Raw genomic sequence first — 19684 nt, 5'->3', positions numbered from 1 at the left:
GAGGGGAGCGGCCCGAATCCGACGGTCAACTGCTGGCTGGTTCGTGAATGCTCCCACACTTTTGTTTATTTTGCCACGATTCCCCAGTACCTCTATGTCCAGCCTCGGATTGAATAAAACCTTTTGTTTTATGTAAATTGGTCCTTATGTTGTGTGTCCTGTGCGGACCGTAACACGCGCATTATGTGATAGTTGGATAACCTTTCCAGAAGAACACATGGAGCGGGTGGATTTCACTTATTTCACATTGGGAAACAAAATGACGCAGAGAAAAAGCATGAAAAAGAAAAAAAAAATCTGGCTTTAAAGCGTTTAGCCAAGAATCTGAAGTGGAGACAAAGCGCTGATGGGACAGGTAGAGGCAGGAGAACCAGGGTAGACATTCACTCATCCACTTAATTCATAGAACGCTGTGTTCACCTACTTATCCATTTATCCACTTCCTGTCTGAAATGCTGGTTATTCAGTTAGCACAAACTAGCTATTATGATGTCACCTATAGTTGGCCTCGGTTTCAAAGAAAAGATCCCGGGCTCCAGCTCTCTAACACATACTCAGATGACAGCTTATGCAACCCCTTCCTCGCCCCTAAATTCCTCCTTTCAATCACCACTCACTCACTTAAATTATCTCTCTTCTTCTCTGTGCAAAGAAGAGAAGGAAGGACGAATTCAGGCCATGGAGGAGGATTTACATTTTTTCACCATGCTGTAGGGTTAGCGGCTAAGCATGAGAACAACTTTGTTCGATTTTTGAGGGTGTTATTATTGTGCAGTCTTGTCTTCTGAAGGGATAAATGACATAGCAGGACCAGGTTAAGAGTAAGGTTGAGAAGTCTTATTTGAAAATGAAGGCACGAAAAATAAATGCGGTGGAGTAAAGGCACAACATGACGTGCGAAGCCTTTGGCTCGGGTTCAGAAATCCGACTGTCACTGCACATCAAAGCGAGGAAGACAGTCGCTGTCTCTCCACGACCGAGACAAAACCACAAGACTTGTAATTTGAGAAAGAAAAGCCAGTGATGGTGGTTGATGATATAAAGCGTTTAAAGAAAGCTTGGATTTTTGATGCCTCTCGTTAGTGAATGGAGAAAGGGAGATGAGGCTTCGTGGAGATCTGATGAAGAAGACTGAACGTATGCAAAATAAAATAAATATGTTTCATTAAAAGTGGAAAATTTGGTTCGGCCAGGACAGACAGAAACTGCTCTACAGAATAAAAAAGGAGAAACAAAACCTGGGATTCTTTAACAAATGCAAATAAGAAGTTATTCCAGAGCCTGCTGACATTTGGAGCAAGGTAAGAACACAGAGAAAAATGGCCAAGTACTTTTTTCTCCTTTTAGATCAAACAATGGCCAAACAGCAGGAATGTTCCCAAAGTCAATTTACCTTGAATCAAACTTGCTCAGCAAACAGCCCCACCCTTAAAGAATATTAACCTTAAACTTTTCAACTTTTTCTGATGTTGCAAACCACTGGATCAGACTGGATGAAGAGTAAACCATTTCATTGCAGCGCTGGAGGATACCTTTCAAGACACTATAATATCAACTGTATTTGCCTGTAGTGAAGAGAAGTATGTAACAAAATAAACAGGAAGCAGAGTGTTGGTTGCTTAATGAATGAGTGTGTGAGTCTGCTATTATTTTTAAGAGTGCCTCCATCTTCCTGCATGCACTCCATAGCTGAAAAAAGAGTTGCAAAATATCCTGAGGCAGGAATTTTTCAGTGGCCTCTAATCCAGTTTGCTCATGAATGAATCCTGAAAAGGCCCCTGTGTAAATAAAGTTCTCAACAGAATGGGATTAATGGGAGGCAGAAGCCAGGGAAATAGGCTCGCTTAATTAGTCATCAGGACTTTGCATTTTCCCCCCCTTATTTCGTTATCTATAATCTGACTGACCAATACGTCCAGTGAACCTTAAATGATTAGTAAAGTCTGGGAAATGCTGACACCCTAACTATCCATTTCCAAAAGAGAAAAGGCAGGAAGAAAGATCATTCAGAGGAAACTGGAAAAGTCAACAGTTCTGCACATAAACCTCAAAGCTCAGACCTGGGTGGAGATTTGGTCGTGTACAAAACATTAACTGTGTGTGTGTGAATACCTGACCTATTTCTCTGGGGTGTGCGACTGTATCAGTTAAAGGTCAGGATAATATGACTCATCTGAAGAGCCATCAGTAATGGAAACTGAACTGATCAGTCTCTCTCTCTCTGACCGTGTCTCAATGGGGGTGTGTGTGTGTGTGTGTGCACGTGTGTGCGTGCGTGTGTGTGTGTGTGTGTGTTGATGAAGTTGCTCAGTTACTCACATGTAATGCTGTCGTTGGGTGTCGTGTTGCAACTACCTCCATCACCTTCGCCATCTAATAATCTTTTAGGGGTGCCATTCACCCTCAATATGAGAGGCTCAGTGTAGGTGTAGACCTCATCTGCAAAAACAAACACACAAACAGGTATATACAGTTAAGCATTTAAAAAACAGAGGGTAATGCAGAAAATATCTATTTTAGATAGAGTGGGTTTGCATCCCTTCTTAGATTCCAAATTTTATTTCGTATTAAACATCCACAGGAAAGCTATTTCCATCATTTCCCATCTACCAGCACTTAATTAATTAGAAGAGAGTAGTTTTGCTGACTTCGACAAAGCCAGATTTTGTCTGTGTTGGAGAGTGCTCTGTCCTAAGCCTCCATCTGGAAGCAGTTAAATCCAACCCCTTGTGGCTGTTTAGGGGTCTATGTGAAAGCTTGTGAAATCTGTGTTGATCCGAGTGAGTGCGTGCGTGTGTGCGTGAGTGTGTGTGTGTGTCTGTTTGAGTTGGGGAATAAATATATGTTCAAAATGTACACATAAGAGAACATCCACGTGATACACATTGCAGTAAATATTACAGGTTGTATGTGTTCAGAGACACCATACAGTCCACTAATGAAGACGGTTTTTTCAAACACACAGAGACAACACAGGGGCCTTCAAAGCGAGGCAGGCGCAGGCCTCTGAGAGGTGCAGACTCATTCCTGGGTAAATGGGAGCCAGCTGGGCTTGATAAACACACACAAACCGAGCCACGTCCTGTGCGTGGACTCAACACTTCCCGGCTATGTTTATTTACTCTATCCGCTCTCTCACTTCTCTATCTGTCCTCTCCTACATGTCCCCTGGCTTTTCCCCGTACTCTCAATTTCACATTCCTCTGCACATTTGAATTAATTCAATAGGCTGATAGACACTATTTTGGCAGAGCACATCATCTCTGAAGAGGCTGAGATGCACACATTTTCAAGAGGCCCTGTGAAGAACCTGAAGACTTGTGGCTATTTCACTTTTAGCCAACAGTCATTTATATTCTGGCTGTTGCCTGTCTCCAGCTGTCTATAGGCATCGTAGGAATATTGCAAGTCCATCACAGAGACGAACAGAACAAACAACCACGCACACACGGTCGGACATAAGGGTAATGCAGTGAGAATCGATAAATTACCATGCATGTCTTTGGACTGTGGGGAAGAGAAAACGTATGCTGAAGGAGAACATGCACACTCTAATGAGTTAAGGCCTCTGACTAAGATTCAAACCCAGAATTTTACTGCTGCAAGGCAACCGTGCTAACGACAACTTAAAATAGTAAAGCAATGTTGACTTTAGTCCATTTAAAACAGCCCAGTACATAAAAATGTTACAAAACCTGAAGTAAATTTCTACGTTGTGCATTTTGCCCAGTATCACTGTTGAAACTAAATATTAATGACGCCAGAGGTTACCAGTGTTGCAACACAATCTGAGATCCATGAAACACAGACTGTGTTGTGAAACAGACCTGAGACGCAGTCTATTGTCAGTGTCTTGTGCAAACATGACACAGAGCAAAGGCGAGAACAAATCGTTACTTGAATGCCAATTCTTCCTATTTACACAAACAAGACAGCTGCGCTGGAATCCATGAACTTTAGCTGAGGGAAGTTTATTTTATTTTATTTTATTTTTTGCAAATTTGCAAAAGATAAGAGACCAAAAGCTAAACAAAATAAACAGACTTGCAAGGAACAACTGGCAGGTTATAGAAGGCATGTTTTTGTAATTATGTTTATACTTAAACATAATGTTAACTAACTAAAATAAGTATGAGCAAAAGAAAAATTATAACCGTATGGCTAAATATTGGTTACAAAAAATTCTAACAAAAAATGAAAAAGCTTTGACTATAATGAATATGTTCAATGCTGCATATAGTGTAAAAAATAACAAAATTCCAGATTAAAAATAAAAAAAATACTACCACATGTTGTTTTTAATTGAAATGTGGTTTTCTTAATTGCATCAGAAATTATTCTACAATACAAGAAAATTGTTTTTATAAACAATGACAACTACTTTGTTTGTTCTGAGCACTGTAATGTAATTTTTCCCACAAATTTAGCAGAAACAATAATGCGGTGAGAACAGTGCTTTTGTCTGTGAGACATTTAACAGAATTATGAGCAAATATTACTCATTTAGTAATGTTTTATTAGTCTTTAAAGAGAATGCTAAGAATTGTTTTATTTTTCCAAGATATGTGAACTTGATGTATTTGCTGTAACTTGCCATCATCAGCGTGTGAATGTGTCTGTGAATGGAAATGACTGATTTCATTGTAAAGCATCTTTCAGAATCCTTTGAGGATTGAAAAGTGCTATTAAAGACTGATGTAATTTCATTTCACACAAACATTTTGTCATTATGTTGCAGATCTTGTCTCTGACGTGAGGACAGTGTTTTGTGATAACTAATGGATGCAAAAGAATAATTCTGATTTTTGAGCTATTAAAAACTTTTTATGTAGATTTGAAATGAAAAAAAAAATACAAGTGCTTGTTAGTTGATTTTCTTTCTTTCTTTCTTTTCAGTGCAACAGGAGGATGACAAAAAAATGTCCTAAAGTTTTTATAGCAAAGAACAACTATAAAAATGTTCATATACAATCGTGAAAAAATTATGCCATGTATTTCTATGCACAGCTTTGTTTTTGTAAACATTTAAACCACAATTGTTGAGCCTGAGCACTTTACCACCAAAGCTGTGGTGCCATTCAAGTTCCCCTTCAACCAGTTGCGTGCTGGCACCAACAACAAACCCACCAACCCACTCAACCTCTGGGCCATTTCTGAGATCTGAAAACGATGAGACTAATCAAAATCAGACGGGAGCAATAGAGAACGGGTTGTGTGTTTATGTTTTAGGATGAACATGTGTGCTTGTTTGTGACCATGCACTGACGTCTCTTTGATGTGTAGCTGCAATACGGTGTATGTACGCGTGTCAGGAGCCTTAGAGGGGTGACTCAAAGGAACTGCAATCCTCCAAGTAAACAATTAACCATTAAAACAAAGGCATATGTATCCCACAGGGTATTGATTAGTTCAAACACACAACATACACACTGACACTATTTAGATGAGAAGGCAAACGGTTTGACATATCCCGCAACAGCTGCAGGGGAGAAAATCCTGCTGCTTCTCAGATAAAATGGGCTTGTTTTTCAGAAAACCATTCAGACGTTTTTCTGTTTGTTTCCTTTCCCATTCCCCTTAAAACTCTTTCTACAGCTTTGAAAATTACCTTCTAAGCTTCTCATTCACATTTTGTTTAATAACACCCACAAATGTCAATGTGTTTTGTAGGGGTTTAATGTCATAGCTCAGTAGAACCACCTTTGGCTGTGAATACATCTGCAAACGTTTTAGAGAACCTTTTAAATGAAGTCTAAAACAGTTTTGCCAATTCTTCACAAAATCTTTTTATTGTAGCATTTTGACTCAAAGTGGAAAATGCAAAATCATATCTTGAAAGCTAATATTGAAAAGAAAAAAACTTGTGTTTTTAAATCTCTCTATAAATAAAAATGTTATAAGTGTGACATATATTTGTATTTAATCACCTCTAAATAAATGGTTTGAGAACCATCTGCATTTATAACTCCAAATGTTTGTGGTATTTCTGTGCTGATGAACAGACTGACTTGTTTGCCCGTTCGTCTTTCTTTAATAGTTAAAGAATCTGTTAACATCAATTTTTTAAGTTTTGTCACAGATTAGACTGAGATCTAATATGAATTTAGGTCTGGTTTTATTACTTGGCCCTTCTAACACATGGATAAACTTTAAAACCTGCGATTCTTGTTTAAGGGTTGCTTTCCTCCTGGAAAGTGAATTTCTCCCAAATCATTTAATGCTTTTCATTAAGGCCAAAAGTTCAATTTTAGTCTAATTACTACTGACTTACATCTAATTTATTCTGAATCTGCAGCTTGCAGAGCCGAATGAACAGTGGTTCATAAAATGTTCAAAGCCTCATACATTGTTAAATAGACTAACTGATTCAATCTTCCCTGCTCACTAATGTTCTCTGACAAACTTCTGAGACTATCACAGACCAGTTGCAGTGAAACTGAAGTTAAACTAGACCCTATTTACTGATTAGGTGGCATTTTAAAAGAGCTGAAGCTGAATGCATTGTACATTTTTTTTCATTTTTATTTGTGAAAAAAAACATTTGAAAACCAAAATTGTATTGCTTTGCGACGGTCTATCATGTAAAATCTCAATAAAATACATTGAAATTTGGGGTTCTAATGTAACAAAACGTGCAAATATTCACGACAACCGAATAATCCTGGAGTGCAGGTAGAAAGAGGTGTCAACAGGAACCATATATATGGACTTTCTTAACACTTATAAAGAAGGAATTAGGCATACACAAATACACCACAGGTGGTAATTAAGTAAAACATTTATTTTGTGGTGTGGGACTTTTCAGCTGGATTTGTTTAAACACTTTAGACCTAAACACAAAATCTTACATTGCCTGTATCAAGAGAGCGCCTCTGGGTTTTATTTGGGCCAAGTTGCACTTTATTGTATTTTTTATGCACAAGCTAACTCATTAAAAAAAAAAATCTGAATATATGCACATCCACTGCTGCTAATTAGAGTTCTAATTTAGATATTTTAAGAATTTGAATAATTTATTTGAATTGAAGGTTTAGCCACAGATCACGAAGTATAAGATAAGATGCCACACTAACTCTGTGGCCAGCAGTAAACACTGAAACCAACTCGAACTATGTGCAACTACTAAGATCTTTATCAAGAAAAAAAATTATGAAACAAAAGGAACACCCAGCTAGAGAAGCGGTGTGGGCTCTTTCACTACCCGTCAGCAAATAATCATGCATACATAGACAAAGAAATGAAAAGAAAAAAGGGTGCAATTCTTAGGCTGCACTCTTGCCAAGAGCAAACAGAAGCATGCGCACACATACACACACACTCCCACACACACACACACACACACACACACACACACACACACACTGAGTGCTGCATTGGAATATGTCCAGAATCAGAGATTACAGTGAGAGAAAGAAGACGTGTAAGCTCATTAAAGACAAAAAACTGTCTGCAGATGAACAGGCTTTTGGGTAATTTAACTGTGTGTCTTTGTCTCCTCTGGGCCCTGAGAAAACACAGCCACTTACATGACAGCTATACACCACACAAGCACAGTAAAGAATAAGGTGCTATTTTAAGCTGTAATATTAACGTAGTGTTATAAGAAAGTGTTGGCAAAGACATTAGCAGCCAAAATAAATAAATGCAAATAAATAAATCAGATTAAACCAAAAGGAATCAATAGATTTAACTTCAAAATGGTTTGCACTTGTCATAATTTATCGTCATGTTAAAGTCTGTGCCAGATCTTACTCTCAGCAAGAACCTGGATGGTCCCTGCGGGGTCTCTGAGAGGTCTATCATTCTCCATCCTGCATAATGAGAAGTGCAAAGAGATCCCTAATGCAGCCCAGATTAGGGAAGCTGTGCACTTGTCGTTATGCAGGAAAGATTGAGAATTTCCTGAATCTCTGTGGTAAAATCATGGTGGCAGTATGTCTGAAGGAGGAACCTGGTAGCAGCAGGGGAGGCACATCCAACAGCATGCAGGCATTGCATGCATTGGTGTAATTTGCTCATCAGAGAATTTGAAGGAGGACTGGTCTCGTGCCAATCTAGCCACAACCACACTAGACTGGCACCACATCAAGTAAGTCATTGTGACGCCTCTGGCACTGCGACTGCAATTCCTATGGCATCCTAGAGCTGCTCTTGCTGCAACAAAAACTCACCATGCTTTACATATTTGCTTAAAGCGTGGCGAGGGTAAAATTACTGTGTAGGATGAAATGATGAAAATACTGATTATTCTTCCTTCTCTGTGCCACAAAGCTTAAACAGGTGGTTGAGGGACAGAAAATTATAAAATATTAAAAATACCTTGAGGAAAATTCTGCAGACTGTGTGGAAACCTTTAAATACAGTCATGATATCTGTAATAACAGCCATGTAGAATATCCTGAAAAGCACAACGGAGAAACCTGTGAATCGACAACTGAAAGGTCAATAGACTTATGCTTCCTTTAACTCTGAAAACAGGTCTACAAAACTGCTGTAAAGTCTGATTGTTCTTGGAACGTCTGAAAACAATAGAACACTCTTTAATTAGTGTGAATGGAGCCTTGCAGTCTGAGTAGTCTGTGCTTTATTTTCTTACCCTGATCAGGCAGATTTTATGTTTCGTGAATTCAGCTTGTGAAAGGTTAAACAGGGTTGCTTGCAGATTCCTCCACTTTCCTGCTGTGTGCCTAGTCGCCTTCAAAGATCCTAAAACCTCTCATTTCCTGGTGAGATTTGTAATTCTTGAAGTAATGTCTCAATCTACCACTGGCCCTTCTACATGCTGGATACACCATCAGTAACTCCAAAGGAAGTTGAACCTCAGGCATGTAAATGAGATGCCTAATCTTGTGGCTTCTTTTCATGTGAAGAGGCAGCAGCCTAATTCTGAGCTCTCCTTCAGTTCCTATCTCACAGCCAAGCCGCCCTATTCAAGCAAAGCTACTTTCAGCGATCCTCCTATACCCATATTTTTGGTCATCATCTAAGTCGTGTAACTTAAAGTGAATATTATAAGATCAACATAGTTGTTATTTTTACTTCAGATTTGTGTGAAACTCTCAAGTTCAATCTTTCAAGAAAGAGGTTTACACATCCAGCTTTCCAAATGCAGAATTAAAATCTAACCATATGAAAGAGGAACATTCTTACCACTACTGCAGACAATGTACTGTTGTTCAGATTTATATAAGTAAAAATAATATTTATTATTACTACGTCAAAGACCTCTAAAAGATAAAAGCTGAAATCATCTTGAAAGCTTGAAAATATATGGCAGGCCACACATAGGTGCATAGCTTTAATATCAAATAATTTGTTTCTGACTAAGGGGCAGCCAATTTAATCAAGAAGAAGTAGAGTCCTTTCTTGGCTGCACCACTTGGCAGATGTAAATGGGAGTGGGAAATAAAAAAATATATACTCTACATTTTTTATAAACTTTTCTTTAACCACGTGGGATGTTAGCGTAACTGAAAAATACCAGACAGGAGATCTACAACAGGCATAAACGTGAAATCTGATGTTCCAAGATAAGACATTTCTCTTATGTCTGAAAATGTTGTCTGTGCCAATCACAAAGGATAACCATCCCAGACCCCTAGATCTGTGAAAAAACATATTTGACTTTTAGCTGAGAACACAAACAGTTTTCACTTTGCTTATCGTTTTAGTCACCCAAGTCTACACTACAAAAGTATCCCGATAAGCCAGGAAAGCACATGCAGACGGATGCTGACTACAACTGTTATGTCTGTGTTGTATTTCATAACAGAGGTGCTGGATTAAAAGTGTGAAAAGTGAAAAAACAGATAATTTTCTGTTAGTTTATAGAGACACACTCGGAAGCGGGAGAAAACGAGACTGGACAGGCCACCAAAGCAGCTATTGCAAAAGCAAGACAAGGTTCTGAGCTCTGATTTTTTTTGTAAGGTGGTAGAGGAAAATACAGTATGCTCATTTTTGTTGTTCAAATATGCAGTAAAAATTCCTCAAACTCTTCCTGGTTTATTTTGATCTCTGCAGGAAACCAAATTAGACACAAGGCTCAACAAACCTCAGGCATAAAAAAAGGGATGAGTGAGGAAACAGCCACATCCACACACTGAAGCAAAGAGCAGAAACATACAAGATACTGCAAATATATGCATAAATGGTTCAGTCATGTTAAGAATAAAGAGGACATATGCTTTAAAAATAATAATTTTAGCATGGTTGTCAATTTGCCCTTTGCACTAAAGAGTTTATTGAAACTAAACTGCTTTTTATGGTTACATTACAACGTAACTATAATAGAAACACTTAAATAAATACCTTCTCAACATAGGCATATTGGTTACATCAGTGGCAGGATAAATTACAAGGGTGGAGAAAGGCTGCTCCGAACCACCCACAATGCAGCTGTGTTATTTGAACATACAGTACAAGTTGTCATACTCTTACTTCATATAAACATACAAAAGCCCCTTTAAATTGCTCAGGGTATGTGTTGCAGGAGAAAATCTGAAGCATGTCACAATAACATTTATATGTTATATGCATAAACATAAAGATTTTAGAGGTGATGATTTTTTTTTTTTATTTCTTTCAACAACAACAGATGGCCTATTTGGCCACATTTACACGTGACATGCTGTTTTTAATTAGATATAAATTAAAATAGATATGTTTTTTATATTTTACATTTTTTTATTACTGTTTTTGAGAGAAGTCTATCTCATTTCAAATCTGGAAAAAAACATCTTGGTTGAATAAAAATAATTTTACATTTTAAACTGCCAGGTGTACTAATAATTTCAATTTTAGGGAATAAAAGCTCAAAAAAGTCAATAATACTTCCTCTCCTCTCCTCCACCTCCTTTAAAATTTCTTGCATTTATTTATTTATTTATTTATTTATTTATTTATTTATTTATTTATTTATTTATTTATTACCAAAAACACTTAAAACACTTTTTAAATGCATGCTAAAGGAAATTATAATGAAGACTTTGTGAGAAATTGATACATCTGAATGAAATTCTGAAAGTTGTCAGGGGCAGAGTATGTTAGATTGTGCATATAAGACTTTTTGTGGAAGAAGTATTTTATTGAAGTACATATAACTTGGATTCTTAGCTTTCCAATAATCTATAATATGCACATTAACCTAAAAAAGGTTTCATAAAAAAAAACCATAACGTTGTTAAGTCCCTCCCACAAATGCAAGAAACACCATGGAAAATCAACCACATGCCACTGACATTGCATTGCTTCAGTTAAACATCCCACAATCCTTTGCTATATCATTATCACTGCCCAAATAAATACCACAAGGCCAACCTCCACCCCCAGTAAGATCACATACACAAATAGCAACCAGATGTAAATAAACTATTGATTAATAATATCAGCTCTGTTTTACTTATGAGACAGATACTGATATATTTAAAAAAAAGAGTAATGTCAACCGATATCATTGTTAATGTCAATATATTGTGCATTCCTACTCACAATTAAATAAAATCAGATGAAAAAAGAAAAACAAAAAAAAAAAAACAGCTAACCTGTAGCTAGTGCTTTACAACAGGTATTCTCAACGCCACCTATTTCTGCTCTGTTGTTGAATGAGTTGATCATATTTGATTGCTATGCCCCAAAGTTATGACTTAGTATATCATGACAGGAGATGAAGTGCAGCTGATTCACAATGCGTCTCCGTCATGTGGGAGGTCGCCTAGTGGAAGTCCAAACTTTCTGACAATACAAATACTTTATCGTTGATCCAGTGCCAACTTTGTTACATCGGTTTTAAAGAGTGACAAAACAGTGATCCGAAGGGGTCTTTCTTTCTTTGTTTGACCTCCGACATCTTCAACCTGTGATAATGACCCTAATTAAGTCATAACTCTTATACTGGGAGCTCAAAGCTGTATTCATTAAAATTGTCATTTTTTATATAAATGACATTGTTTGATGAGTAAAACAGACATAAAAGAAAAGCCATTTAGAAAGAAAAGTTGAGACAGAAAGGGAAATAGAGAGAGAATGGTGGGATAATTATTGTTCATAAAAGAGACCAGAGGAGCTTAGCATGTGGTGAAAGGCTCCTGTTAAACACACATACTGCCTCGTTGTATCTTCCTGTTTAAGTGACAGCAACTCTCTCAACAAGCAAGAGAAGCACAAATCTATCAACACAGACACAACAAAATGTTGGTCCTGTACTAATGAAGAAGGAATTTCTTCTGTCTGGAAAATACTCCTATCTGGGAACCAGGAGGTATGCAACTTGCAAAGCATATTATAAACGCCTGCTTTATGCTAATGCTACTACCTCTGTGTCATAGCTCAAACTCATAGCAGAGACAAATTAACAATGGGTGTGAACATAAACAGTCACAGACAGATCACCTGCAAAAAGTGGATCTCAAATAAAGGCATAACAAATATTTGTGAAAGAATGTCCCCAACCCTGTGTGTCAGAGTGGCGTCAATTTGTTGCAACAAAAGCATCTGCTTTTTGATTTGTCTATTTCTTGGACTAACAATATGCCAAGCCTAAATATGAAGCCGTGAAATGAATCACGGATTTCCATAACATAATATCAAATTTTTGGATATTTTTATTCTAAGGAACACAACTCAAGTGAAGAAAAACTTAACAAAGATCAAACAGAGACAGAATTGACCTCGAGTCAGACTCTGACAGTCCCCAAATGAGCAGACCTACAAAATATATAATTGGACTGATTTAATTATACATGCCTGTATATAAATCTGATTTATTTGTTTTGCAAAGTGCCTTAAGATGGCATTTGTTGTAAACTGGTACTACATAAAAGCCTGAATAGAATTTTATTGAGTCTAGACAGACGTTAACATATAATATAGTCAAAAATAGAATGACTAATTAAAGACTATTTATACTAATAAAACATAAAGTTAATAACTCTACACTAAAAATCATAATCTATTCCTAAATATATCTTGTTCTTGTGAAACTACTATTGCTTACACCCTAACATACACATCCCTTTTATACCCCTTTTTTATGTTGTAAGAAGGATTGCTTGAAATGTCAGATATGTTTGTGGCCTTGCTCACAGTTTGGTTTGGCTTCATCAATCTTTCCTTCACCTTGATTCACCTACTAACTGTGATCTACACACACATTGTGGAGGTAAAAGAATCTACACTTAACTCTGTCTTTACTCGCTGAGGAGCACCCAGAGGTAAAAATAGCACAGGAAAGACAGCATGTTTGGGCACAATCCACATGTTTAATTACTGTAAAGGTCCTGAGGAATCATCATTGACTTTGATACCATACTTATGCTCATAGCGGTTAACCACAGTGCTGTCAATGTGATGCGAAAATATTCTCTGCCCTAATCATGGCCAGCTGAGTCGTATGGTGCCTTTAAAAAGCAAACAAAAACAAATATAAAACACTATAAAATACATGCAGCAGCTATGAAACATTTTTGCGGCAGGTTCCCGTGACAACAGGCCACTTAAATCTCTGCACACTACCCTGTCTGTAAACCACACCTATACTAATTACCTCATAAGACCTGCACCCTGATACACACTTAGTGCAGTTGTTTTCTCTGCAAAACTTGATTGAACTTGAACCATAATTGGCCAATCCTGGGTGAGTCATTCAGACACATAACAGCCCTGAGCTGAGTCCACATCGTCCTGTTCCCACCCCACCGTGTCAGTCATCCCTTAGCATGACAAAACTCATAAAGAGGGAAGGGTCACGGGTTCATTCTCTAACTCCCACGAGCCCCATTGTGGCATTTCAGTGTTCCACTGGGCTGAATTGGTCCTGACCCCACAGATCATCCAAGGCGGTACGTCACCTGAATACACAACTGTTGTGCCTGTCAGTGATAATGCCTTGGACCTAATGAATCACCATTACTTCTAGGAAAAACACTGAATGTTTTTTTTTTTGGTAGAAGCTACCAAAGTGTAGGATTTGTTTTTTGTTTTGTTTTTTTTACATACAGAAGAAAACAAACTTCCACCTGTATACCCTTTCACAGAGGTGGATAAAAAGATTAACTTTAAATTATGTGGCTGGCTTGTAAAGAAAGCATTATACAAAACACACGGCTGCTTCGTGTATCCAACCATACAGAGATAAACTTCCTACCTCCACAGGCAGCAGCGTCATTGTGAGTCACATACCCAAATGCAAGCCAACTAAAGAAGGACCTGCCCAATAAAGCTTCATGTTTCACCACTTGGTGTTGTTTTTTTTCCCAAAAATTTTGCTAAGCATGTTCACATCATGTCTATTGTCTTCAGAGGAATAAGAGGCATGAGCTGTGTCTGTGTACAAAAAGCTGATATGTGATTATTTTTATTCTTGAAATAAACTTAATTTTGTTTTCATTATTTTTGCATTCTATTTTATTTTGCTGACACTACAACAAATTAGAGAAGTTTTTTTTCTTATGTGTTTCTGCTTGTTCTCTTTTTTTTTTTTAAAGAAAAGCCTAGTCTGCTTTCTGTTCCTTTTTAAGCATTCATATTAATGAATGAATGCTTATGAAGGCTTGATCAAACATGCAAGCGCACCTCAGTGCAGATTGACAAGAAAATTATCATTCAAATTCCTGTAAAAAATATTTAACCCATATCATAAATAGATTCCTTTGACACAGAGTGAAGTATTTCAAGTATTTATGTTAGTTAATCTTCAATATTATGGCTCAGAGCTAATAAAATTAATCTTTGTGAAGATAGGATAATACATGCAACCAGTTAAAATTCTATGTATATGACAGAAATAGTATATTATGACAATTGTATGGCATAAAATCATGGGGAGGATTGTAAAACACAAAAGGTCAAGAAGCTTCTTGTCCACAGAGGAAAGTAGAGAGGAAAAAAAAGTTGCACAAGTAATATGAATAACCACAGCGATGAGAGGATGTTTCCAGGACATGGGCAGCAACTCATAAGACACATCAGTGTCTTGTCTGGTTTGCCTGGACTGCTGGGCCAAAATCCTCTTTTTGAGATGAAAGTCTGGTTTTTATTTCAGGCAGGGCGCCTGCTGGTGTCCAGTTTGTTTCCTCAAATCAAAAGTCACCAGAATGTCTACCAAACACTGTTAGGGAACATAACGCTTCACTCTTCTGCCAAGTTTCACAGAGATGCTGAATTCCTGTTCTAGTGGGGAATTGGGATCCCCAACACTGCCTGAAATACCTACTTTAATGGCAATGGTATCACAGAGAGCAACAGGTCAGCAAACTCACCAGAAATGAGTTTGCTGAACAAATTAATAGGAAAATGAGACACAAGAGACAACAATGCAGACAAACTGGAGGCCACAATGAAAAAAACATGGGGTTCCTTAACCCATCAACAGAGGTACAGGCCTATCACCTCCACACAACGCTCCATTGATGTAGTAATTTAAGCAAAAGAAACTTTGACCAAAGATTGAGTGCCAATATTGTACGGTAAAGGGGCATGCATTGCAGTAGGCAAACATTTCTTTGTTAAAGATCAGTTATTTATTGGTCTTGTGCAATGTTCACATTTTCTGAAATAGTGAATTTTGATTCTCATTAAATGTGTTGCAATGAATTAATAGAAATACCTTTTTTTGAAATATATCTCTCTGAATGACATGAATTAGTTTCATTTTTTTAACTACCGAAATAGGTTATACTTTCTTCATAATATCCAAATTAATGGACATGCACCATTAATTGTCAAATTTCTCTGGGATGTTTTGTCTCTTACCTTCACCAGGAAAGGGGGCTGGACTTGTAGAGCTGTTCTCACTCTCTGTGCGTGAACTTGGTGCTGGCAGGTCAGGGTTTTCATTATCAGGTTGCTCTGCGGAGGTGGTAGTGGCACTCCTCTCCTCATCCATGGGCGTGGGCCTGCTGTTCAGGGAGGAGGTGAATGAGCCTGAAGCAACAAGACCATATGATCAAATGGGTTACATGACCTCTTTGAATCAAAAATCAAAAATGCAACATCTGAACATGACGTCAGTATGAGCAATGGCCACAAAGATGGATATGCAATCAGCTCTTTTGAAATAAGTAACCAGCTGTAATGTTTTTATCTTTCTGCCATTCATCTTAAGGCATACAGTCTGACGTCTGCTGCAAACGCTCACAGGGCATGTTTTCTTGCCATGTATTTTCCTCAGATTTAATATATTTTCATAACTTTTTTCAGTTGAACTAAACACATTTTTATTCATTCTTATCAAATTGTACCGAATTTATCAAATAAACATTAGCTGGAAGATGGCAGCAATGCACAACCACAACTTGCCCAAAAATAACTCTCAGAAACCCTTGAAGGCATAAGGAAACACGATGACACTACATGTTCTGACAGTAAATAGTTTTTGGCTGCATATGAGAGGAATTATATAGATATTTCAAAATAGTCTGCAACAATTGAAAAGTAAATCTAGTGTAGTAAAACTACTGAACACTGAGAGAAACCCATTTATTTAAAAACCTTTTTACAAGTATGACGTAACTGCAGAACTCTTTCAAGAAGACCCAGGTAGGTTTTCAGTGAATATTATAGAGTTTAGTGCTCAAAATACATTTTTCAGTATTACACAACATTGTATATTACCTCAAAAGAATATATATTTTGAATACACAAAATACTTCAATTTCTGTTATGAAGTTACTACATATACTAAATTTTACAAATAAAATAAGGATATCATTTCCTTCCTGCTGTGCTGAATAAAATGTTCTAAAGAAATGTCCATTAAAATATGCTAATAAAAATATATAGTAGCTTCACATTAAACTCATTAACTTTCACATTAACTTTAATGAATGAGTTTTGTTTACAGTTGTCCGATTTAGTTTTAAATCTAAGAATTTTGATTTCTGAACTGGATGATGACATCTAGTTTATATTCTGTAAAAGGTTGTGACTAATATAAATAATATTAGTCTATTAGTTTAACTCATAAACCTTTCACTTTCTAGTCCAATCGGTGGCGGAGAATCAAATAGCAATTTGTTAGCTGTTAATAACAAAGAGCTGCAACCACTGCAATTAACTTGACTAACAAATTAGTAAATTAGCAAAACACCTAAGTACCCTATCAATTTACCTTGCGGATACATTAAAACAAGAGAACTTGCAGTGTTCCGTTTAAAGATACATTTCGCCTGGTTCCTCGTAAATGTGTTTTGTTCGCCAGTTTTTGCAGGCCTCGGGCAAAATACGAGACAGCGCTGTAGTTCTGCCTCACGTGCAGCCAAGGAACGGGCTCGCGCCCCACCAGTCAAATCAGCTCAGCTGGGCAGCTGTTTGCGCGCTCCCGTGGCAACAACGCTGCACTCACTGCCCTACGAAAAGTTTTGACAATACACGGCGAAGTTCAGGGAAATAAACGTTCAAAAAGAAGACATTCATTAGAGCCACGTTCGCAAATATACGGCCACAAAAGCCCGCGACAGGCTTGGCCATAAACTTCTGAAATAGCGAAACGTTTGTAAAAGTTAAGGGAAAAAAGAAAAATCTTCGTCCGACGTGCCAAATTTAAACACGTTCCGTGAGAAGCTGCAAGCGCGTTAAACTATTATATTCGGGGAAAATGTAGCCTACAGGGCCTACAGTCTCAAAATGTGGCAGATATTTTGTTTACCTTGATTGCATGTCTGTGCTCTGATTAAAAGCGAGTGTCTGCATGCTGAGGCCGAACTCAGCTTTAGTTTTTCTTACTTTTATCTTCACAAAAGCACGAGGGGGGGAAAAAAACACAGCCTTACCTTCTCACTGTCTGCGACACTTAAGCAACCAAAATGTTTATTTATTGTTCTAATTCATCTCATCTCCTTCGCTGGACCTCGAGCTCCGCTGGAGTCCTCTTTCTCTCCAAACTTGGGTCTCTTCGCGGTGTCACAAACTCTTCTCGGTTCATACAGGTGATATAAGCACCAAAACACAGAGCATTTTCTTCAGCACAGATAGTCTTCTCTCCGCCTCCAAAGCGCCTGGCTTCGGCTCGCCCCGTCCTCCAGCAAACCAGATGTGGGGAAGTTTGACTCCGCAGAAACCTTTGTTTTCAGGTTTGCTCGACCACTGCTGAGAAAGTCCAGCTCCTCCTGGAGAAAACAGCTAAGCTAATTATAACCTCAAGCCGAGGTGTGTATCCTCTTTTCTGTTATTTCGCCCCTCTCACACCCACTGTGTCAGCCTTTCACTTGTGCTGCTGCTGTTGCTGCTGCTGCTCCTGCTTTTGGACAGGAAACTACAGTCAGCAGTGATTGTGCTTCCTCCAGGCAATAAAGTAGTTGGGTTGAACTGTACTGTCATATAATTACTCCTTTAACACGAACCAGACAGAGCACTAACACAGACAAGCTTTCATTACAAATTTGAAGTCCAGAAGCCGCATGTTTTGTCATTAATAATGAACAGTTTAGTCTCCAGGAGTAGTAATGCTGTCAACAATGTATAAGCGTTTATTATCAGCATAGTAAACATTCCTACATTCTTACGCCATAGAAAATATTCTAACACACATACAAGAAAATTATCATGATCTCCTTTTTTTTTTTGTCTGAGATAAATTGTACAAATGTTATCCGCTGTAATTTAAATGTTTATTATGGGAATGCTGCTGTTTTTGTTTTTCATACCCTTATGTTCCGCCAAAAATAGTTTCACTTTAAAAGCAAACAGTAGGTAACCGCTTTAAAAAAAACAAACAAAAAAAAACAGCATTAAACAAGTTGGAGCAGGTGTCCATCAACAGAAAAAAAGTCAACATTTCTTAGAAATAATAACAATGAAAAAAGAAAACAGTTATCACAAACCTGCTTGTGATAACAAGCCCAGGTAAAGATGTATAAAAATACTTAAAATGATTCCTGAGAAATGTAAAAAAAAAAAATGCATCCTGCTTTAATACTTATTAAATAAACACCATGTTCAAAATATTGATATCCCTTTAAAATGCACCTAATTGAAGATTTTATCTTGTCACGCACTTTACTGTTGTCAGCAAATCAGTTTCTTGGAACTTTTATATGGTGATCCATCACTTTCAGTTTCCCTCCTACATGCTTGACATGACACGATCATTTCTTTTGGTCACTGGCCACTAAACTGGAGCACTCATATTGCTACAAGGGGAAGTGATCATGGTGGTAAAACAGATCTTTAAAGCTTACTTGGGCATGCAGCGAAGAGCGGCATCTTGGGATCACCAAGTCTCCGTGGCAAACATTAGATGCTTTCCCACTTTTATGCGCAACCGCTGTCTCATTTCTTTTGTTGTTCTGTTGTCAGCAACATAGACATGGTCAAGCCTGCTTAACTCTACTGAAACTTTAACTGGAATAATGTGCTTTGTTCAGATTAGACTAACCTTGGTTTGTCTAGCAACAGACACAAGGGTTTGAGATGAAACAAAAGACAAACTCATGTATTGCCCACTCTTCATTATGGTGAATCTGTGGTGCTGTGGGCCTGCTCTTTAGCCAGAGGTAGTGGAGACCAAAAAGTGCATGGCATCACAAGCAATAGGAAATGCCAGGACATTTTAATATGTCTTTTTTTTTTTAAGCTAAGCACAGAGAAAACTGTTCAAAGATAAACTTCCTTTCTGTTTCTCAATCCACCCTTTTGTTTAGGGGTGATTCAGGGGAGACTCAACTGAGAAACAGCAAGATGCTAGAGG

The 19684-nt window shown here is 37.6% G+C and overlaps 1 protein-coding gene across 3 annotated transcripts in view; it reads right to left on the bottom strand.

The window, feature by feature from the left end:
- Positions 1-18251, bottom strand: part of mdfi (MyoD family inhibitor) — a 30686-nt gene extending 12435 nt beyond the window's left edge. The window contains exons 1-3 of one of the 3 annotated variants that reach the window (XM_015050304.1): positions 17769-18251; positions 15751-15921; positions 2320-2439 (exon numbers count right to left, since the gene is read on the bottom strand). In XM_015050304.1, coding sequence (XP_014905790.1) covers positions 2320-2439; positions 15751-15883 — 253 coding nt within the window. In that variant the 5' untranslated portion in view covers positions 15884-15921; positions 17769-18251. The remainder of the gene's footprint in view (positions 1-2319; positions 2440-15750; positions 15922-17768) is intronic. The other 2 variants (XM_015050311.1, XM_015050319.1) reach the window with 2 other exon arrangements.
- Positions 18252-19684: the final 1433 nt, after the last annotated feature.

This window comes from Poecilia latipinna, unplaced genomic scaffold (assembly GCF_001443285.1).
Source record: "Poecilia latipinna isolate Pla-1442-1.1 unplaced genomic scaffold, P_latipinna-1.0 Scaffold48, whole genome shotgun sequence".
Taxonomy (NCBI): Eukaryota; Metazoa; Chordata; class Actinopteri; order Cyprinodontiformes; family Poeciliidae; genus Poecilia; species Poecilia latipinna.
This window is presented reverse-complemented; position numbering and strand designations above follow the sequence as displayed.